The sequence below is a fragment of the Chamaea fasciata genome, unplaced genomic scaffold (assembly GCF_029207755.1).
Source record: "Chamaea fasciata isolate MVZ Bird 193981 ecotype frontalis unplaced genomic scaffold, bChaFas1.0.hap1 SCAF_10, whole genome shotgun sequence".
Lineage (NCBI taxonomy): Eukaryota > Metazoa > Chordata > Aves > Passeriformes > Sylviidae > Chamaea > Chamaea fasciata.
Genome location: NW_027094095.1, coordinates 21,566,481 through 21,590,085, shown reverse-complemented (window position 1 = coordinate 21,590,085; position 23,605 = coordinate 21,566,481). Strand labels below are relative to the sequence as shown.

General features: G+C 39.5%; 1 protein-coding gene across 1 annotated transcript; it reads right to left on the bottom strand.

Moving 5' to 3' along the window:
* Window positions 1-257: 257 nt before the first annotated feature.
* Window positions 258-23,591, bottom strand: CFAP57 (cilia and flagella associated protein 57). The gene is made up of 22 exons (XM_066192625.1): window positions 23,435-23,591; window positions 23,038-23,354; window positions 21,478-21,761; window positions 21,145-21,310; window positions 19,994-20,146; window positions 18,803-18,942; window positions 17,957-18,122; window positions 17,441-17,554; window positions 16,741-16,953; window positions 15,888-16,061; window positions 14,472-14,630; window positions 13,871-14,026; window positions 11,651-11,744; window positions 10,798-10,988; window positions 9,625-9,798; window positions 8,339-8,497; window positions 7,793-7,936; window positions 7,131-7,247; window positions 5,957-6,091; window positions 5,730-5,873; window positions 1,812-1,938; window positions 258-1,526 (listed from the first exon to the last, which is right to left on the bottom strand). The coding sequence occupies exons 1-22, from the start codon at window positions 23,589-23,591 to the stop codon at window positions 1,348-1,350; spliced, it is 3,663 nt and encodes a 1,220-aa protein (XP_066048722.1). The 3' UTR covers window positions 258-1,347.
* Between the last annotated feature and the right edge of the window lie 14 nt (window positions 23,592-23,605).

Below are 23,605 nucleotides of genomic sequence, written 5' to 3'. Positions count from 1 at the left end.
AAGCATCAAGGTGATTATATGGGGAGGGGAGGAGGAAGAAAGGGTGTTAAGCTAGCCCATAAACAGACCATTAACTTCTTCCTTTTGCTTCTGTGAAACCTATGCTCTATACAGGTTAAAGATGCAAAATGGAAAAAAAAAATAGACTAAAGAAATTTAATTCCACATTCATGGACAAAGCACTCAGCTGAAGTCTCCAAAATCATTGGAGCTCATGGAACCATCTATTTTGCCATGGTATTGCCCTGGAAATGAATCTGCTGTTCCTAATGGTAATGCAGCTTACATGTTACCTAGTGCTGCCACCACCTTCTTCTGTATAATATTATTAGGAGTATATAAAAGCACTCATCACTTTTCCACAACTCAGGATAGGAAATGAAACATACTGCCAATCCCATATAGTTCCATGCTCAACCAGTAGCTCAATCTTTTGATAGATGTGAAATACTCCTCAGTGGGACAGTGTGTCATGTACTGACAAAAAAAAGATGAGAAATTTAGGGTTTTTTTCCCCCCTCATTATTAAAGAAATTACTCCCTGCCTTTTTCTGTGTATGAGTACTTTGCAGAGTGACTTATTAGGAGAATTTCACTGAAAAATTGAACTAAAGGAATTGGTGGATGTTGAAAAAAAGACAAAAATAAATTTATCAAAGTTACAGGAGTTATGACATAAGGTTTGGACTTTATTCCAGATTTTGGGAGTTTGAAACTGGGCTGCCTTTTTTGTCCTGCTGAAATTATTGTAGGAGATGAAGCAACACATCTCTAGGCTTTACCAAGGGCCTAGAGATGTGCTATAGCTCAGGTGTGCTTGAGTCAAAGGGTGCCCTCACAAGGTAATTGATTGTTAATCTGTGACTGTATACCTGCTTGGAATAACAATTACATCGGTCTTAGGAGCAGCAGTCCTTTGTATGGATATAGGCAATTTAATACTGGAAAATAAAAGGCTGATGTTCAATTTTGCAGCTTAATGACACCAAATTAGAATGTTAGCAGAAAAGGCTTACAGTTTGACCAGCTCTTCTAAATTAGGCCACATTAGTTTTCAAGAGAAAGATGAATACCTAGCATGGAGGCACAAAGCTTAGTCTTACACTAACACGAATTTATTTTTTTTTCTTTTGGCTTCCAAGTCTCATGAAAAAGGCAGATTTCAGGAAAGTAGAAGTGTTCAGAGCATTGATTGTTTCATAAATGCTTCTAGTGGAAGAGTATAGGATCATGTAAGTCTACTCTATGCCACTGCATTTCTGATCTTGCCAGGAGGATGTAATAACATAAGGCGTCCTTGAACCACGTCAGTGTTGCTGTGTCTTGGGGCTTCTTTCCAGATTCAGTTCAGGGAGATTTCTGACCAACAGAGACTGAACCTGGACAGTTCAGGGCTTGCCCCTTCTCCTGGATTTTGCCTCGCAGATATTGAATTTCTAGCTGCTGCATTTCTATGATGTTTTCACATTCCATCTGTGGATTCAACCTCAGGACAGCTGGGCTGGACAGAAGTTCACTGGTGGGAGCTAGAAGATAAAATAGAGGACATAGTACAGTAACAAAGGTCCAGCTCATACAGTCTTTTGGCATGAGCAAGGGAAAGCATCTTTCAGGGCTGAAGGAGTAGATCTAAATAGTAAGAATCTGCAGGATTTGGCAGCTTCTACAATTAACATGAAAATATATAAACAGGTACCACCAGGCAGACAAGCTAGAATGAAACACAGACAGTAATAGAATTGTTCACCACAGACAAAAAGGGCCTCTGCCATGAGTACTATCAATTTGGAAAATATACAAGAACTATTCACCTGTGTCTTGAATTGCCTTTTTGTGCTTGTATAATCTCAGTGCTGACTGGAGGTCGTGCACATGCGTGTTGGCCATGCTCAATTCCTGCCGCAAGTCATTGATTTCCTTAATCAGACTCACATTTTCCTGCAAAAGCAACATGCTGTCTAAGGAAAAGCACAGGCACTACCTTGCTGAACAATATGTATCTTCATCTCTTTGAGAAAGACAGAAGACAGTATAGAATCAGTATCACAAACCAAAGGTGCCGGGCAATCAGGAGAGTACATGACATTTCAGGGAAGACCACAGTTGACGTGACACAGAATGTGACAATATTCAAACCACATTAGCTCAAAAAACTAATACTTGTTTTGCTTTTCTGACTGCAGCTGCACTCCAAGGTATCATCTTCCTTGCCAATTCCAAGGGGAAGCTCAGGGCCTTCCTAAATTGATCCAATTAATTCAGAATTAATGCGAAGAATTCCCATCTCTGCCTTCAGTGTGTATTATTTTGACTTTTATTTGTCACTATGTATTTGTTCACCTAAATTATCTCCTTGAAATAATTCAAAGCCCCCTTCATTAGTTCTGGCAGACATCAGACTTTTCCACACTCCTTCCAAATTATTAGAAAATATATAAAATATGTGGAGACTTGAGATACCTACTGCTAACATGTTGTTAAAAGGAAAAGTTAGCAATGTATTAATCTTTAGGCTGGTTTTTTTTGTGTCAGTTTTCAGCCCAAGTTCAGTCCTCTAATTTTTTTAGTAGCCTACCGTGAAGCATCTTGCTGAAGGAGCTGTGAAAGTGCCAGTAAATGTAATTTACCCATTGTTGCAACAGGTTCAAAGAGTTCAGCAAAACCAGTACGGGTTAATACTGGTGAAGGATGATGACACTGCTGCTCATGATTTATAAACAGGAGCACCATTAACTAAATATTTCTTTTCTGTATTCAAAAGAGTGAAGTACAATTGTATATTTGCCTCTTACAAGGACAGTGAAATACCTTTATATCTCAACAACTAGGCCAAATGTTAAACAGCTGCCATCATACTTCAACAAATAATAGCAACTATTTCAGCTACCTGTGGTGGTTTTTTTAGAACTTTTGGAACACAGTGGCAATATTTAAAAAAATATAGGTGGCAAAAAGGCATGTGTAGTGTACCTCACAATACCAGCCTCAAGCAGTAGGGTGCCCAGTAAAACAACAGGAGGTGAGAACTAGGATGAATGAAATTTTTCCATGAAAATGGTGTCTTCAAATCTTGGTTTTTACTTTTGTTTTAATGATAATTTTGGTTGATAGAAATAATTATGTTGCCATTAAAGATTGTGCAAAGCATATGATTCAGTTCCTTCGAGTATATTTCTAAAAGTGTTGGCACCACACAACTAGAGGCTGGTTAGCAGTGAAGCACAAAGCTCACTGCACCTCTCAGTGTGTGGCTGCACTCAAGGACTTTGAGTTGGCGGCAGTAGCTCAGAGCACGTGTGTGGCAAGATTATCAAGGCTTCACACTAAGGCAAGTACAGCACCTGTGCTTTAGTTTCTCCTCAGCTGAAAATCACTGACTGGAGGAAGAATGTGGGATTCATTAAGATCTGAACTTGTCCAGCAAGAAGAGTAGCTCTTGCAGTGTTGTTATGTTGGACTATAAATGCAGCAGGAGTTGGTGTGCTCAGGAAGCTCTGGAACTGTAATATTTTGTTGAGTCTGACTTGTCTAATTCAAGCCTTTAAATAAAGATGAAAATTGACTCTATGCATTTATTCCAGAGCTTGATCCTGAAAGAACACATGAAGAGGGTAACTTCTAATAATCAGTCAAGGTAATTTTCTTTTGACCACCTTCAGGGCTGGGTCATAGAATTTGCCTTTAGGTGTACTTTAGTCATGAGCATCTTCATATGTTCAGTCCAAGTGATTACCTGCTGCTGTCCAATGAAGATCTTGCTTTTGGTCTATCAGAAAATATAATACAGAGTATCTTGTATGAAGCAATCTGGGCTATGTAGAAATGTCTTGTTTGGTTTTCTTGGTGCTAAAAGGCTGTTGGTTGACACTGATAATATTTTCCTAAAGAAAATATTCTCCAGAGAGATTAGCCTTTAATTCAATATTTGCATTCTGACAGAATGCTTGCACTGCAATGTAACGTCAAGAATGGATTAAAATAAACATTCATGGGAAAATCCATTGTCACTGGATATTGTGGCAAAGAACCAATTGTTTCAGAAAAGGGACTGATCAAATGCATGGATGATGAGGCCATCAGGTACAATGACACGTTGTATGGATGCAATCTACAGTCTAGGAAGTCCCTAGTGTGCTGACTGTCAGAGACAGGTAGGACATGGAGAAAATTTCATCCTATATGGGCTTCAGTTTAAGCAGCACTACTTTAAGGTTATTCAGGGTCTCTGTTTTTATGTATCCAAAGAAGCCATTACAAATACAGAAGGCTGGAGGAAAAACTATTAGTTGAATAACAGGCAACTTGTCAACTGGTAAGAATAATTAAAATTATCTTGACAGTTCTAATCATCTGTTGCAGCAGTTACTAGTGGAATGTACCAATGAATAATCTCTCCAAGAGGAGGGCATAGCTCTGAAAATGTAAGCGCAACTGAGGAATAATAGAAATACAGAGCTAGAAGACTGTCAAGATGTCATTTGCTTTTTCAAAGCAAATCCTCACAGGAGTTTGTCTAAACTAGTCTTAAAAGCCCCCGCGAAAGACTGGAAGGCCATGATAATTCCTGCTGGCTGTAAAATCTCATTAATCTACTGGACTTCAGAGAACTGCTTTTTCTTTCAAGAAACCAGGCTGGTTAGAATCTTTGATATCTTCATCTTCCAGATGTTTTATTAATTTGGTTTTAATCATCATTTCATGTTAGGCTTACTGATCCAAGACATCAAGTATTATCATTATGAACACCATCTGTCACCCTATTCTAGTAAGGAAATTCTTCAAGTTATTTTCTGAACCTATCTCCTTTTGTGCCAAAGGAAACATCTAACTCACAGAAAGAGTAAAAAAAAAATTAAAATAGTGACAGGAAAGAAGACTGCTGCTGCCTAGCCCTGAAGAAGCAAATTATGAATAAATAGCAAACAACAGATGACTTAGGAGGGGACTGAGATTTAATGATCTTGAGGAAGCATAATAAAGTAACAATGCAGAAAGGGCTAAAAGGAAATGCTGACTGAGCAGAAGGAGATCATGTTAAGAGGAGACTAGAAAAGCTGTCCTTCTAGGATGTCTGGTGTGGGGCTCTAGGTCCTCCCACTCCAGATGAAAACAAATTGGATCTTTGACCCCAGCAGTCACAAGCTTACTTTGCTCTGTAAAACAAGGATTCTGGGCAAGAGATCTTAGTACAAATAGACACATTCCCCTCATATTTCTGAACTTCCTTGAAATTTTTGGATGTGAAAAGCAGAAAGTTCTTCTCAATTCACACCAGTAGGCATGGGACAATGTGGGCAAAGAAGGGTTTTTTTTTTCTTTTCTTCCTCCAAAATTACTTTCTAAACATTACTACAAAGCAGATACGGCTTGATATCCAAACAAGGGCAAATTGACTATGATGGCAATTATAAATACTGTTTGAAATAAAAAATAAGTACATTATTTCCTTAAAAACATCCATGCAACAGAAGTTCCCTATCTCCTTTTAGGGAGAAGGAGTTAAACAAAAGTATCCACAAAACAGCAGCCATTTCTGACTTCAGAGATCTTGCTCTTTTTGTTCACAAAAGTTAATGGAAGCACTTGAAAAATATAGGAATTTCTGGCAAGAAAGCCAACCAAACCTATTTCAAAGTCCTAAGAAACCATAACAGTAAGGTTACTGAAGACTCTTTTGTGCAGCCACTTCCTTTGTTCCCCCTCCATACCACAGGGAAAAAGCTTGTTACCTGGATGACACGCATGTAAGCAGTGTGGTGCATTTCCTTATCCTTCATCACCCTCTTCCTTATAACTGCCAAATGCCTCTCATTACGCTCTTGCTGTTTCTTGTGCTGCTGCTGTAAATCTGTATCTTCTGCTTGAGCCTCCACCTGAGAGGGCACAGCATGTTGCCTCAGTAATTACACTACCAGACAAAGTCATGGGAAAGGAGAAGGGAAAGGTCCTGACTCACCATGTCTGGTTGATGCACACACTTGGTGTAGAGTTCACGAATATTATCTTTCATTTTTTTAGAATCATTAATGAAGCTCACACAATTATGAAGATCTGCCTTAAATCGTTTGATGAGGGTTTCCATATCTTGCTTCTGCAAGAATGATGTAGTCACATCCTTATTTGGTTCATCAGAACATTCCATCGTGCAATTTTCTAGAAAGTCTAGTGGAACTGGTGAAAACTCTCATATACTTTCTTCCACTTAATTTTTAAAAAATTAATTAAAAACTCACTGGGAATGTGAGCACTACATGTTGAACAACAGTGATAGATTTTAGTAGTAATAATAAGCCAAGATGCTTTCATTAGATAATATCAGTGCCAGCCTCCAAAGATGACATCTGAAAAACAGTGGCTCATTGTGCTATTGCCCACTGTCCTTTCCTAAACACAGAATCACGGAATATGCTGAGTTGGAAGAGACCCACCAGGATCATTGAGTCCAACTCAGCACTGCACAGGACATCTCCAGAAGCCACCTCATGTGCCTGAGAGCATTGTCCAAATGCTGTCCTACCTCCTTATTTAGAAACAACACACCAACAGTTACGAAGAAAAGGCAAAAAACACATCAGACACATGCACATCTTGCTGATTTCACATCAAGATTGCCTTCTCATTCTCTTCTGGTTTCTGCCAAGCCTCTCTACCTGTTTCCTCACTCATGCACTGCCTGCTAAGCTCCTCCACCTTTGCCTGCAGTCCCTTTTCCTCCCTCATGTCTGATATGTTGTCAAACATATCTTTGACTCCTCCATTAATGAGACCTTCCTTTACGTCATCCTACTAATGCCTAGGTGGTATCCTACATACTGCTCCTGTTTAGGCCAAGTGTTCCCTGATTTCAGGCTTGGGCAGGAACATGCAGTTCAGCGTTTGCCTCACTGTTCTGTTAAACTCAGGACAATATGTGTTCATGCATAAATAACTGGATTTTTAAAAAAATATGAACACTCTAAGCTGGTTGCAGGCTTGGAAGTTTTGTGTCTTTGTCCCCACTGACCAGAGACTCTCTTGATCCTTGGACACAGCACCCTTGAAGTAAGTGTTTACTCAGATTAATGCCTTACCAGTGTTCTGTCCCTACCAATGTCATTCTGTGGGACCTGCATGGTGGGGGTACCCCATACCTTTTCCATCTCTCTGTGCACCTCACGAGCAGTTGCCTTCTGTTTCTGTTGCAGTTGTATGATTTTCAGCTTCAGCTCTATGCTCTCCTTGCGGAATTGTTCCAGCTCCTTCTCCATCTGAAAGAAAGCAGGAGGAGGAAATCAGGGCTAAAAGGAGATGTGAAAAAACAACACATAACAGGAAAACCAGAGACTGGAAACACAGACTTGAGGGAATAGGTCCCCCTTCAGGTTGCATGGCAACATGAGAAACGACAATTTTGTAACAACACTGCCCTCTGTCAGAATATCCAGAAACGACACAAATGAATGTGCAACTCCCTGCTGAGTCACACTGTTTTAAATTATGCAATACCCCTTAAATTCCTTGAGCTGAACGGGAGCTCTACCGTTCCATCTGAATAAAAATGGATGAGGTGGAAATGGACAGTCAATACTGGAAAGTGTATGGGCAACAATAACTAGAACCTGATACTGAAAAGAAACAAATTAAATAGCTACTGTGTACAGATTTATTAGCTGCATGGATATTGAATCAGTGCTGTGTATCCTTGAAAGAAGTCAAGAAACAACCGGGGTGGAATCTTTCATGGACTTGTTGAGTCATCTTTGTATTTAGACAATGGGCTTAGTAGCAAAGGCCAAATGAGAGTGTTACTCACCTCACTGATCTGTTTCTTCATTGTCTCAATATCATTTTCACGTGACTCTATTTGCTTCTTAAACTCCTCTATTCTGCAACTCAGTACAAACTTGAAATTTTGCAGTTCCTGATTTTTCATTTTTAGATCGTATATATGCTTCTCCTGGAAGTAATGGGTACAGAGATCTGAATCAGACCCAGAACTCTCAAACAGACCCCTAGAGCAAGGGACAAATATAGAAGAGGCAAAACCAGCAGTCACAGATCTTGTGGAAGACTGAACTCGAGTTGCAAATCTACAGCTTAGATGGGAGGGGGCAAATAATGCTGAGCCATCTGCAGATCCCAGAACAGGGGATGAGAAAGTCAACATTCTGAACTTGAGCTCCCCAAGAAAAGCTTAGAATACCAACTAAAAACCAAAATCCCAAACTGGAGATCACAAATTCCTTAAGTTGAAACTGAGTTTCCAATCATGTGATATTATCAAAACAAATACTATTAAAATAAATATCTCTAATTAATGGAGGTGATTTTGACCTCATCCAATTGTCCACTTTCTCACCTTCTCTAGGATAGTTTCAGTTCTCTCTTTAATATCTGCCTTTAGTGCCAAGATGTCCTTTTCCAGTGATTTAATGATGTCTTGCAGTTTCTGCTGTTCCAGTTTCATTTCCTCAATATCCCTGTTTCGGTCCTTGAGATCTTTCTGTAGGCTGTTCAACTAGAGAGGCAAACTAGTCAGAACTTAACAGTCTCCAAAAGCTGTGCACAACTTGGCCATCTTATTCTGTAAAATATCTTATAGACAGTGTGGGATAAAGGAGACCAAATTAAGATATGATGAAGGAGCAGCACATCACTTTAATGCCTCTAAGCCCAAAAAGGGGGTTGAGTATCCGTTTTTGCTTTTTCTGTATATTCTGACGAGAATACCTACTGCACAAGAAGGAAAAAAGGAAGGAAGGAAATTGCATCCAGCAGCAATAAGGGTATGGATATTATGGATACCTAAGTATCAGCTGCAGATAACACTTAATCCACAGAATATTCTTATAAGGTAGAGGCAATATGTCTCTAAAGATGGAGTACTGGAAGAGTGCCCAGTTCATAGCTCTTGGCTACCTTCAAAATCCCTGCCTCAGTACTAAGATCTGCATAGCCAAGAAAGCTGGAACCAATGAATGGTGCTGGACAAACTATAAGGACACATGAAGAAATCCCTGAGGTCTAAAAGACAAAGAAACTAAAGACAGTATCATGACAGTAGAGGATATGAAAAGAACCTCTCTGTCTCCAGATAGATACTGAAGAAGATTCAAAAGAAAAAATGTCCCTCTAACATCCTTAGGCAAATGTAATACTCAGACAATAAAAGAAGTAAAATATTTTACACCCCCTTAAAAATCCCAGTAAAGCAAATAAAAAATTATGATGCAAACAAAACACAGGGATTATTGCATCGAACGAAGCAGTAGAAATATTTTACTAATAAAGCAAAGTATTTGATGTTAGAAAAATTAAAAATTAATTTCTTTCCTGTCATAGGATGAACAATATTATTTATAGTTTAAAACTATGTAGATCAGAGAAAGTGTACTAATAAAAACATACCTCCTTTATCATCTATTTCTAATCATATCAGCAATACAATCAGCAGAGAGCTTCTTCTTCTGCCCAAATACTCTAAACATTCAAACTAACCTAAGAATGGGCTACTGTTTCTCATATGAAATGCCACATATTTACACACTAGATTAATGGACTAAATTGACATGCCATTAATCACATTCAATCCTCACTTATAGGTCTTCTTGTGCAGGTCTGATACTAGCATGGAATAAAAGATACCCTTTTATTCAAGACTCCTATTTCTCCTTTCAGTTGTATGTTGGACTCCTTTTCTTCCAAGAGCTGTCTCTCATACTTGTCTTTGAGTTCCAAGATTTCTTTGTCTCCCTCTTCATAAATTTGTTTCTCCATTTCTTGATGTACTTCAATCTGCTTCCTAATCTTGCCTTTTGCCTGCAGTTAAGGAAAACTAACATTAGAGAAGGCAAGAGTAAGACACAAATAAAGTAGAGAAATAAAAGGTTACTTGTAACTGTGTTTCTCCTGGGAGAATCTATGTTTAGTGGAATATTCAATTGCAGCAATATCATCTAAGACAACTTTTTAGTGGATTAAAGTCACTTTAGAAACTGATAACATCCATATTGAGGTTCTTATTTATTTATTTATTTATTTATTTAATTAATTAATTCTTAAGACTTGAAAGCTTCAAGTTAGGAATCTGGCCCAAATACTAACATAAGCAAACTTGTTCTGGCTGCAAAAATCACAAACCAGTATCACCTCGGATCTTTTCAAATTGCTATTTCTGATGCATTAGGACCAAGAAGCATTCAGATTTGCCTCAGTCTCTGTACCTCTCTTCCTACATGCTTTCCAGATTGGTATTGCAACACAGGGCTGCAAACAGTAATGGTGATTGGATTTTCTGTCTCTAAATATGCAACTATCAGTTATCTGGCTGCCTTTTGTCAAGCCAAGTCTTTGACCTCAGTGTGCAGGAGTTTTTTAAGTATTCAGGACATTTATCTTTGTTCCCCAAATTATGCAGGTAAGAACCTCAAGGACTCAGGAATGTAATTCACTGTTTTCAAAATGTTATCTCTTCAGTAGAACAACATGATTGAATCTTTCTTTCTTCAATTAGTGTAAACGTATCATCTAGGTCACATTAATAAACAGGAGTTCTAGGATGTAGGAGAAATGGAGATGAAGCTGAGAAAGCCCAAGGATATTAATCCCTGCAAGTTACTCAAGGTATGAAACCCTGAAAAGTTGATACCTCATCTGGATCTTCCTTCTTACTATTCTACCTGTCAAAATACTTTCCCATGGTTACAGGCAGATTAGGATTTACATGGAAGATACCAACCTCTCCTGTCCTAGGCAACATTTTATCACAGCTGAAGATAAACTTGGTCGACAAATCAAACTGCAAATCAAGTCTCCTACCTCTTCCAGCTGAACAGATTTATGTTTAAGTTTTTTCTCGTAATGTTCTTTTAGCTCCGCCACAGCCCTGGTTTTGCTTTCCTCCAAATTGTGCAATTGTTTCTCGTATTCCTCCTCCATCTTCTGGGATTTCACCTGAAGCTCCTGGTATTTCTCATTTTGCATTGAGAGTTTCTGACGACTGTCAGATTCTGTTAACAGGAAACATATGGAAAGGCTAAAACTAACAGAAAAGCGGAGTGAATCCTACCCTTCTGCAGCTATCACTGCCTTATTGTTTACTGTCTTTTTGGCAGCTGGTTGCAATAAATTACAAGTAGAAGTATTTCATTACTTTCTTCATCAGATATACAGGAACTTTAGACTCTGTAGCCATGCAAAATTGACAACTCATCTAGGCATTTCCTTGGGATGACAACCATGGCAGAGTTGAATAAGCTCAACTGCTACAAAGGCAATGGACTTATTTTTTGGGGGGACACTTTGGTAGTAATTTGCAGTATTTTTATCTTGATTACAAATCTGGAGTCCAGGTATTTCCAGGCTGTGTGCACCTCTTTGCTGAATTGAATGACTGCACTGTTTTTGCACAGTGAGCTGTGCATAAAATAAATGAAGACATGACTAATCTCAAGAACCAAACCTCTAAGATACAGGGCCCATGTGCATGTTCTCATCATGGGCACATGTATGGTGCAGTTTAGACAACCATTTGGTCTGCACCAAATACCTACAAGACATACATCCATATTTCTTTATACCTCTACTCTAGTAATCCCTCCCTGTCACATCAATTGCTATCAATAAAGCATTTTCCCCAGTTTCTAGTTACATAAACTTGTTGTAGTCTAACCTAGCCGTTGCACCTCCTTGGCCTGTTTATCCATCAGCTCAGACAGTTGAACCTGGTGCTGTAGCTCCTGTTTTTCTTTCTCTTCTTCTAAAATCTGGGATAAAAATTAAGAAAAATACATTTTAATTTGAAACTAGACAAAGCAATGTCCAAATTCTTTGTGCTCTTGCCCCTGGTGAGTAATACATACCCAACAGAAATATGTTTGAAATCTCTCACCAAAACTGAGATGCCATGTGTCACTAAAACAAGTTTTCCCACATATATTATTTTTTCCCACATATATTTTCCCACATATTTCCCACTTGTTTTGACAAGTTGAGCTAAGGAAAGCTACGGAAAAGCAGCAAACAGGGTTCATATAATACAAGGAACTGATCCTAATCTAAAAAAGAAAAGTTTGTGAGCTACAAAAGCCTCCACTCCTTTCTTTATGCCTGCTTGAGGAGAATTTGCAGTTCCATAAATTATTGTCCAGATATTAAAGTTCAAGCTGCTTCCTGTCTCACTCGAGGCAACTTTGAGGTCCTAAAATGCTGGCATTTGCATAGTATGACACAAACCTAAGCAAGAGTGAATTTTAAATGCCATTTGCTTGGAATGTCAGCCTGCCACTACAAATTACTTAATCTTCTAAAAAAGCACAAAGAACTGGAGCAAGAAAACAGCTGAGAAATTTCCCAGAGATGCCAGGAATTGTACCATAGTTACAATATTTTCACTTTCTTCATGCAAGAACTGCATGGGTCTTGCATAAGCAGAAATATTCCATTTGTCAGATGGATACAACTAGAAAGGTTCGCCTCAAGTTTAAAGCTGTCATTCAGTTCAATCTTAACATGTACTGATACTTGGACAGGAAGTACAACTTGCCTCCCTAGAGAACTTTTATTCACTTTTAAAAGCATTTGTTTGCAAGCTTATAATCAAGAAGTCTAAAGAATTGTCAGTGTAGCTGAGATTATTATAACTTTATAGCCAAGCACTACTTATCAAAAGACCTGAAGAACTGCAGAAAAAAAACCCAGCAGAGATAAAACAGAAGTAGAGGAATCCACAAGAATTTAAATGGCTTTCTTGTACAAGGTTAGGTTCTACAAAAGAGAAGAAAAATAGAAAGGTTAAACCTCAAGTTATTTAGACAAAAAAAGCCCAAAACCCACAATGAGACAAGCCAAAGAGTCTGAAAAAATACTTGAAGAAAACATTAAAATGAATAATTAAATCGCCTCAAAAACTGTATATCAAAAACTTCCTAGAACAATTGTAGGGCCAAAAGACAAGAGAGGTATAAAAAGAGCACTTGAAAATTACAAACCTGTAAAATACTACAACTAATAAATAACTTGGCAAGCTTTCATACTGAACTCCTGTATGTGGAGTCAAATAGAAATACTGCTTGAAGGGACTATGCACAACTCAACAAAATAAGCTGTAACAAATCACCAGGACAGGACAATATTCACCCAAAAGCTCAAAAAGAACATGAGGTTGACAGGATTGAATCATGTGATACATAATCCCTTATTTCAAGCTGTTTTACTGCCAGAGAAATTACTGCTGGATCCCTTGCCTTCTACATCTAGAAGAAGTCCAGAAATATAATAAATTACAGGTCAGAAATCCAGTGTGTGCACCAGACAGATGGACAGAATAGCATTATCAGACACAGATAAATAAGACACTGGGAAGAATTATCATAGCCTTTGCTTTTCAGGGGAGTCCTGCTTCATGACCACAAAGAAATCAATAAGCACATGAACAGAAGACATTCGGGAATATATTTTACTTTTATTTTCAAAAAACATAAACAAGAAACCTCAGCAGATGTTCCTAAAGATCTAAGCAGACAGGACATAAAAATGGCAGCATTAAGGAGAATAATTGTTAGATCCTGCAGCAGCTGCAACCTTATATGGAAAGGAGCTTTTAAGGCACAGTGCCATTTCTACTACTGATCCTCAGTCTCAGGCAGTATTTATTGTGCTGGTTTTATGCGAAGATACTTACAGGCTACCTAAGAGAACTCTTGCATCCCCTTGTACCTATAAGATACTTGACTCAAAGGTAGCTTCATGCTTTATGAATATCAAGAACATTTGAAACTGGAAAGGAATGATTTCAGATGCTGTATAGCATTTCTACATATGTAATGCAAGCTTGAATTCAACTCTTCAGTGGAAGATTTCTTCGTATTTGGTTCTGCAACATGAATTATACCTGGTGTTTAGTTTTAAGGGAGTTTATTTCCTGAGTGAAATTCTCTTCCAATACTTTTATTTTTCCTTCACAGTACATGTCCTTGAGACGTAGCTCGTAATCACTTTCTGTCTGTAGATCTCTCACACAAATCTGCAGGTCTTGTATTGCCTGACTCTGTTAGGACATGGATGAGAAAACAGTTTTAAGAGAGAGAATATTTGCCATTAGCAACAGCTTGTTAAGGATGTTTTATTTAAATGCACTTATTTATGTCCAACAGCCTTTACAGAGAATCTTCAAACAGACGACCAAGAAGTTCTAGAAGTAAAGTTCCTTTGCTGTCTTACAAGATGGTTTATAGAAGTGCATCATCTGACTTCTCTACTCTATTAAAAGAATTTTCAAGAGATTGCGGAAACTATTAGAGAAAACTTTAAACCTTTCTCCACACTCGCTGTTTGCACAATGCTGTTTGCATATTGACAAGTCACTGCAGCAATTTGCTGTAACCTCCTTGACCAAAGCCATGCAAGCCATGTAGGACTGGCTGGTAACAAGCATTATGCAAAAGCAGTTCACAGAAACCCTATGGTTTATGTTCACAAGTTGCTCCTCCTACCTTCTCATCTATATCTGATCTCATGATCAACACTTCCTCGGCATACTCAAGTTCCTGTCCTTCCACTCCCCCACCTTCCTTATCATGCACTTTCCAGATAAATACACAGCCATCCTCTGAGGCAGTCAGTAGAAATTGGTCATCACTTGTTACTGTCATCTTAGAAGGAAGAGACAACAAAATAATGGATAAGACATGGAAGAATGGAGACACAGGTTTATTTTACACCACATTTTTCTCCCCACCCACATACTCTCTTCATTTCTACCCCAGAAAGACAACAGTGGAAATAACACAGTCCCACTACCAACATTTTGATTATGTCCCCTACTCCTGTTCGACCCTGGTTGAAACAACAAAGGGAAGGGAAAGAATATGTGCAGACACTGGATCTGCTTCTGGTCTCAAAGCCACAGGAAGACTTTTAAAAACTGAAACAGAAAAGACCTTCTAGACAGTTATAGCGCAGACAGACAATTTATATGACAATTCCCAAGGTCTCTAGTGTTTTTCTTTGAGAAGTTGTGTGAGTGACTGAGTGAGCCACCGATGGCTAAATGTTTTCTTTTGAAACTACAACTAAGCTCACCAAGAACTATGTAGTAGTAACTGCTGTCACCTCCTCCAGACCTCCTGTGGCTGCCTGATCTGGCATAGAGTACCTGGGAGCTGATACAGCTTGCAACTGAGGTGAAAGTAGAGTTACAGTAACTGGAGTGCAGTTTCTACTGTTGGACTGTGCAAGGATAAGTCAAGGTGCCGTAGTTGACAGTGATACTTAAAATACCAAAATTATGACCAGTTTTAACAACACAGAACATGTGGCTTTCTGGAGTATGGGGATCTACCGAAGCACACTGAGGGAGCTGGCAGAAGTGTTCACTGAGCCCTTTCGGTCATTTGACAGCAGTACTGGCTCACTAGAGAAGTCTCAGCTGTCTGGAAATGGGCAAATGTGATGCCCCTCTACAAGTGAAAGTGGTGCAGTCACCATCCCTGGAGATATTTAAGAGATGTGCAGATGTGGCGCTTGAGGACGTGGTTTACTGTGGTCTACAGGTTTACTGTGGGCTTGGCAGTGCTGGGTTAACAGTTCCACTTGATGATCTAAAAGCTCTTTTCTAACCTAAATGATTCTATGACAAAATTACCTTCCTCTTTTCCAAAGAAACTGTATCAAAGGTCTTCATCCAATATGCTATGTTTTGTAATCTGGTGCAAGCTACTTTTTAGCCAACAGCTTATTCCCTGACATATCTAGAGACAGGACTCCCGTGAATGCTGCAATATTCATTCTCCATGTGCAGACTCAGCCTGAATTTTTAACGTATTATGCTACGAATTGAGAAGGAGAATCAGCCCCAAAGGAGCTGTGTGCAGCTGACACCACAGGGAAAAGAAAGAATTCTGTGCTACCTTTGTAACAGCACCTGCATGGGCCTGGTACTCGCTGAAATCCTTCTTCAGAGGTAATGGGTACTTCATAGCTCGAATAGTCCCCAGGGATGTACCAACAAATACCATGCGCCCGGAACGAGAGACAGCGACAGTTGTGTAAACAACATCATAAGCAGGGACTTCGTGTTGGATCTAAAACATAAATCAACACCACAAACCACCAGATAAAACCATGATTAAACCATATAAACCATTAAACCATGTTACATTAAGTATTTGATTACATATTGCATGAGCAATTGTTACACCTCTGCCTGCAGCACATAATGCAGTTAAAAGAATCTATATGCCTATAGAAGTATAGCCTGAACAGTAATTAGTATTAAGTTTTATACTTTTTTTTTAAAATTTAGATTTAGAAGAAATATTTAGATATAAAATCTCTATATTTGTTAAAGCTAGCAGTATTAAAATTTCAAGCCAAGCTGATGTGTGATCTAAAAGACGTAATGGTTATCACATACAATTTACTACTTTTCTGGAAGAAAATGCATGTAGATACAGTGGAAGATGTGATACACTGGTATTTCAGCAGAACAGTTGATACAAATATGCCTAGTTAGCTTGTTAGCTGGATTAGAAGATCTCTAGGTAAATCCAAGTAAAATTACAAAAATATAAAACTACAAGAAAATCTCAGGTTTCATTGTTAAGTACATAAGAACACAAAACTGTCAGTAAACATCACAACTTACATCACAACTTACAAAACCAGACTGATTCCTATTTACCAAGTGGATACTAAGGAAAACAAAGCACCAGTATTCTCCCCAGAGAAAGTGGCAAAATCCTAGAGTGTTTGTTAGCTCACCGAAGACTTTGAAATTTCTTTGAGAGTTTGGTCAGATCCAACAGCAAATATAATTTTGGCATCATAAGTCAGGGAAATGCTGCTGTAGATGCAGGTCTTGAGCACACACTCTGACTCCTTTTTACCTGTCAACAAATTCCACTCATACACAGCACCATGTGTGTCACAGGAGACAATTTTCGTGTCATCTGCACTCCATTTAATTGCATGTACCTGCCAAAATCAAAACACACCAAGGAGTTTGATGTGTATATTACAGACATACAGCATGGAGTCATTGTACTGGTAAAGCCACAACTTCAGAATCATACTTCAAAGTCTTACTGAAAAACCTCTTGATGTTTCTCAACCAATTCTATTTTAGCATTAGAAAAAACCAAACCGAGTGAGAACTACCTTATGAACACACTACCAGGAAAAAGTTAATTTTAATACAGAGTAGTAGATTTTATTTTTATATTACTGGGATATTTTATTTTGATCAGCCAGCTGCCAATAATTCACCTCCAATTTAAGGGCAGACTTTTCAGATGTGCATGAACATTTTGCCTTCTGACCAATGAAAATTGAGTTTTCTATTTCTGTTTTTACTTTTTGGGGCCATCTCAAGATCCAAAATTGTGCTTTACCTCTTCAAAATGCATCTTATCAACTAGTTAATAGAGTAATAAGTTGTACTGTATACGATTTGTTTACTAACCTTCCCAGTATGTCCTTTCAGATTGGTAACATTCTCAAAGGTGATGGTGGAATAAATTTGAATCACATTTCCATTAACTGCAGCAAAAAGATGGCCTCCATTACTGAACGAGCACTACAAAAAGAACATAACCACCCATTACTGTAGACGGAATGGATAAAAACATTCATGCATTGAATTTCAACTACATCTTTTAATATCAAATTGTTGCGTGAAAAGAAAACTCCATGACATAATTAGCCACTTACTGTTTTCTTAATCAATGCTTTCCCCTGTAAAATTCAGTTCTGGAGTATTTCTGAGCAAATTATCCCTTCTGCTGCTTCCCAGGTCCACACTTACACGTCAGCCCCTGAGCCTTTTCTTCAATAGTCAGAATCAATTTCTCTAAGCTTTGATATAGGACATCCTATAGCCTACTAGGATGTTTGGAGAAGTTTTTATTTTCTGTCATGTTCTTCACCATTCTGCTCCCCATAATTCCCCCCATAACTTCATTTTTGCACCACTCCTTACCTCTCTACACTTTTTCACAGCAAACTCCTTGAAAACATTCATGTCCTCATACAGAAGACTTATAAATCGTAGTTTGTCAGCAAACCCAACCAAACAGAAAAAGCCAGTGGGATGAAGTGATACTGTGTATGCTTCCTCCTGATATTCCTTACACAGCTCCAAAGTGCTGAAAGAGAAAACCATTGAGCAGTATGGAATAGGACAAACTCCCCATTGCACACTTGACAGGATATATCTGGCCCAGCAAGGACACCTGCAGCTAAAATCTGACTCTGCCTTGTCCTTGAGGAACTGTGTTGTTCTTCAGTTAAGTAATGGTCACAGAGATGTTACAGGAAACAAAAGCAAATTTGACTTTCTGGTTCACAGAGAAGGTGTGGAAGGTGCAAGAGCAAATCCTTGTGTACTGTAATATAATGAAGAAGGTAAATGAATTGCTGATTGCAATCCTACACAAGCATCTCTTGAGATTTGTTTTTCCCTCCAGGGAATCTCAAGAGAGGAGTAATTTTGCTTAAGAACCATGCCTAAGAAGCAGGATATGGGACAACAGTATCTTAAGACAAAGTCGAATGAAACTTTTCTGAAGAGTTTTTTCAAAAACACAAGAAGTTTAACACAAAAATAGCTTAATAGAAAAGGTTTTGTGTTCTTTTGGCACCAGTTTTAAAGGCACTGCATATTCACACTCCCCAAATTATTTCAGTAATACCATTTACATCCCACACCACACAAGAATTTTATTAGAACAACACTCTCATTCATATGAGATTGCTGCTGCTGCTGCCTCCTAAATACAATATACAAAAAAGCAAGAGGTAATAACAAATACAAACAACTCTTTACTTCCTCTTGTAATTCCAGATGCGGACAGATCTATCCAGGGAACATGTGGCAAGAATGGGTTTCCATGTACACATGTCCAGACCAGTGATTGAATTAGAATGCAATGGGAAATTCATGTATGAAAAATAAGATGTCTTCTCCTGAGAAGGAATGAAAACATTAAGAAATCACAAATATTTCATTGCAAGCAGTAAGTCAGATAAAAAAAATATCTATCATAGTTTGTGCATACAGTTGTAGAATAGATCTGAGGGAACCACTTAATCCTTTCACTGCACTGGTCTGAACATAATAATGCTAAAAACCTAACAATGTTAGTTTTAAGTTTATAATTAATAAACAAGAAAAGTGATGCAGGGCAGAGCAGTGAGAGCAGAACATAACTGTAGATATATTAAAAAAGGCAAGTTAGATAAATAAATAAAACTGGACCTGCAAGAATTCAGTTAATACTTTCTGGTCATGCAGATATTTAAAAAAAAAGTCAATGCTGAGTGATAGAAATCTTCACTAGAATGTCTAGCTACCACAAGTAGTGAAGTGAAGCACCGATAAAATTTTAGGCTGCATGTGGAAATCGGACCCCTAACTACAGCCCCTCTTCCTGTAAGGATCTTTCTGTATGTCCATACACAGGTTAGGTACTCAGTTCTATATAAGTCTATTTCACGATAACACATTTTTCACTTGTCTTTGTATTATTTAATTCCTTCAGAGTAGGGAAGGTTTTTCATTATGTTTGTATTTCACAAAGAGGTTTCACTTCTAGCTAAGACTTCAACAACTATCATTTTAGAGTCGAATGAGATTCCTTCCCATGGCTGTTCCAGCTTTATCATTGCAATAAAGTTTCTGCATATTACAGTGGAGCACAGACCACACAGTTACATTGAGGATATTTCAGTTAAAGCCTTAAAGAAGTGGTTCAGCAGTAACAGGCACCCTTAAATGATATTAAGTGTCCTCTATCATTCTGCTGAATAGTATCAGGTATTTACAGGGAGGGATGCTTGAGCAAGGGGCTACAGAAACACTGCCCTCAGAGAAGCACACTGAGCACTTCATATCTTGAGCTTTAAGGGTCCATTTGAAGGATTTCATGAGAATGCATCACAGAAAACAACACTGACTCGCCTGTATCATTACAATACTGGACATGAAAGCTGTGGAATGTGACTGAACTGCACTTACCCTTTTAAGTTTGGTGGAGAACATAGTAAACATGTAGAGCTGATTTTTATTTGTGCTAACGACCATCATTTCCTCAGAGGGGCTGAAGCATATACATGTAATGTCCTGTCTGCCTGACTTTTTTGGCTGGGTGCTGAACAGGTCCTGAGGAAGCTGCACAAGAAAGGCATCCCATGGGTTGTGCCAGGTTTCCATATTTTGGTAGTAGGCATGCACACACACAAACTTTTGTTGTAATGCTCCTCTAATAAGCACATACATAATATCAGCAAGACAACTTGGATATTTAATAGCATATAACTACTGCAAGGTGGGGAATAGAGGACAAGAGGACAACCTGATGGTATCTATAACATTAAAGCTGAAATAGTCAGGGGTCGTTTCAGCAGTAATCTGAAGTATTGCACTAAACAAGAATTAAAATGGTAGTAGAAAAATATCAACAACAACAACAACAACAACAAAAAACCAAACTAGCAAGTGTCAGAATGAGAGCTGCCTAAAACCTGCGATTTCGGAAAAACAGTTCTTTGTAATGTATCACTAAGATTGGTAAGTCTTATTACAGAGGCTCATGCATAGGGCAAATCTGACCTTTTAGAATGAGCGTATGAAGTCTTGAACAGCTCATTAGAGTTAAATGTTCTTACCCAGATATTTCAGTAGATCAATGCATAGAGTTTGAGATAGATAGATAGATAGATAGATAGATAGATAGATAGATAGACAGATAGATAGATATAACAGAAGGATTATTTAAGAGTGCACAGGTCTCATGACAGCTCTAATAAGTACCTGAGGGGCGAAAAGCTTCCCTTTGGAAAAAAACAAGCAACCAAGTTCTTCAAAACTGATGTAAACTATCTCTTAGTCCCAAAAGTCTCCATGAATTAAAGTTTCTTAAAAGTTTTCCTGAAGTTTAGAAGCCTCAAAGCACATTTTATATGTGGGGAGGGAATATACAGAACTACCTTGCAAAAGGTCATCAGGCACTGACTTTCAGTGTGACCTTTGGCAACTCCTTTCAACATCACCAGGACAGTTAATCCTTACAATGCAATTTAGCAGTGTGCTAAAATATATTATTTATAACTGAATCAGAAACAGGGCTCTGCTGCACAATTGCTTATAAAAGCTTTTTTCCTCCTTACCCAGACTTCTTGACTCTCCTTGTAGAGCTCCTTTTCCACGGTCTTCTCGAACAGAAGAACAACTCCTGGGCTAGGTGAACATGCAAAGCCTTTGGAATATGCTGCCACTGCAGATATTTGAGGCACAGAATTCTGTTGTAAAGCATTATCTTCAAAGGCCAGTCCGCTAGAAACGCCAGAAATGCAATTAGGAAATGCATAACAACTTAAAAATAAAGAAGCACAAATCAAAATTGCTAAGCATCAACTGACTTCATAAACTGGACAAGAAGGAGGTAACTAATCTGCAGGCAGAAGCACGGAACTATTACTAATAATATTTAACAGATTTACCTGTCATGTTCTTTTGTTGTTGTATCTCCTAGTTCCCTGTGTGGTTTTCTGTACTCCAAACGTGTCTCCCAGTGCAGCTCTCCAGTTTCAAACAAGCTCAGTTTGCCTGTGTCAGTGCCACATATAACTTCCTCCTGGGACAGCCAGGCATGGCACAAATAGTTTTCTGGCTCTCCCCTTTGTAAATTCATCTGCTTTAAATATCCTTCACTGTACTTGAAAAGTTTAAAAAAGCCATTTCCAGTGATACAAACCTGGGTATTGTCTTGAGGATTAAAGCTCACCTATGAATAAAAAAGAGAAGCATTTTTTTCAACTATGTTCACAAATAAGCAAATATTATGCCTATTCTGAAGACTTTCTATACCAGATAAAGGAAAACAAACAAGGGAAGATGGTTCATAGAAACATACAAGAACACCAAAGAGAGTAAGAATTCACCACCATAACTACATACTGCAGTTTTCCCCCTTTCAAAAGTGTGTCTATTCAAATTAAATTACAAAAGTAAGGCCCAAATATCTCTTAACTACTGATTAACATTTTTTTTCCAGTAGCAAGCTTCCTGAAAAGTGGAACCATTTGTTCTCAAAAGGCCAGGAATAAGTTCTGTATTCCCATATTTCAGGCTAACAGTGTGCACATGAATTCATGTAATTAGGTGTTTATTTGTGAAAATGATGGAATAGCCATCACAACACTCAACATGAAGGATAGTTTGAAGTAATTTTTTTATGGTTAATGGGACTTTAGACAGTCAGAGTCTTTACACTCTCCTCTCTTTAGGAACTGAGCTCATGAATTCAGTAGTTCAGCCAACCTCTGCTTGTAGCTGTACCCCAGAAAAATTGGCAGCTGGAGTTCAACCAACACATGAACTGAAAGTATCTGACCTCCCTACATGAAAGCATCTAAAAAGGGGCACCCAAAGCTGGATGCAGAAATCATTTGTGTGCCATCAGCCTGCTCCTAGCCACTCTTCTCTGATCTGAACACAGAAGACTGCAGGAGGGAAAAGGTGCACTGAGAGCTTTCAAGTTGAGCACAGCCTATACACTTAGTGTGTGCTTTCGCAGGGACACAAGAGACACATTGCACACTCACTGGCCTGTTGTACTGGCCCTGCAGCATAGATCTCATGTGATATAAGAGAATCTCATGTGATACAACAGACACAGACATGCGAATGTCCATTATGGGTCACTGCAAAACTTTAGCCTAGTGTCCTGTTGCTGAGGGAGGCCAACAGCAGATGTCAAGAAAGATCGGAGAAACTGTATGAAATCTAGTGTGGAGCCCTCTCCTCCTCTTGCCATGGATAAAAGCCACGTGGCCACGGGAAAATACACTGTACACATGTCCTGAAGGATGAATGTATGTGTCCAACCTTGCACCTGCTACTCGTTGAACTAAATTTTACTTTATCCACCTTTTCGAAAAGTGAAGTATGCTCCCGAAGAGCCAGTCAGCTGCGAAGGGGAGTGTTAAAAATAGGCCGCAGAGAGGCTGGCACAGCTCGGGTTTGGAAGTTTTGGAAGCAGGCGGAGCTGGAGCCATTACCTGGCAGGGGCCGTCGCCCGCGGCCGGGACGCGGACAGTCGCCACCAGCTGCTGCTTCTCCCAGAGCCAGCAGGTGAGGTGCCCGTCGGGGGGGCCCGTGGCGGCCGCCAGGAGCCGGCTGTCGGGGGAGAAGGCCAGGGACACGGTCGGCCGCGCCGGCAGCTCGTCGGCGGCCAGCACCTTCCGCAGCCGCGCCCGCTCCGCCGTCAGCTCATAGACCGCCAGCACCGGCTGCTCCCCCGCCGCCTCCGACACCGCCAGGAACCGCCGGTCGGGGCTGACGGCCAGCGCCTGCACGCCCCGGCTCTTCTCCGTGCCTGCGGGGAGCAGAGCGGTCAGGGCGGGCCGGGGTCGGGACCGGGCCGGGGGTTAGGGTCGGGACCGGGGTCGGTCCCACCTGGGATGAAGTTGTGCCACTTGTGCTCGAGGTGCAGCCGCAGGCAGCCCGCCCCCGCGGCGTGCAGCACCACCTGCTCCTCCAGGAAGCAGACACCGCCGGCCACCCGCGGCCGGCAGCCGAACACGGCCACGGGCAGCACGTCCGCGCCCGCCATGCTGCCGCTGCCGC

Coding starts and splice junctions, on each gene's coding strand:
- CFAP57 (XM_066192625.1), bottom strand. CDS start 23,591: ATGGCGGGCGCGGACGTGCTGCCCGTGGCCGTGTTCGGCTGCCGGCCG. Junction 17,555..17,956: donor CTGTGAAAAAGTGTAGAGAG/GTAAGGAGTGGT, acceptor TTCTTTTTGTAG/TGCTCGTTCAGTAATGGAGG. Junction 16,954..17,440: donor TGAAAGGACATACTGGGAAG/GTTAGTAAACAA, acceptor TGATTTTGGCAG/GTACATGCAATTAAATGGAG.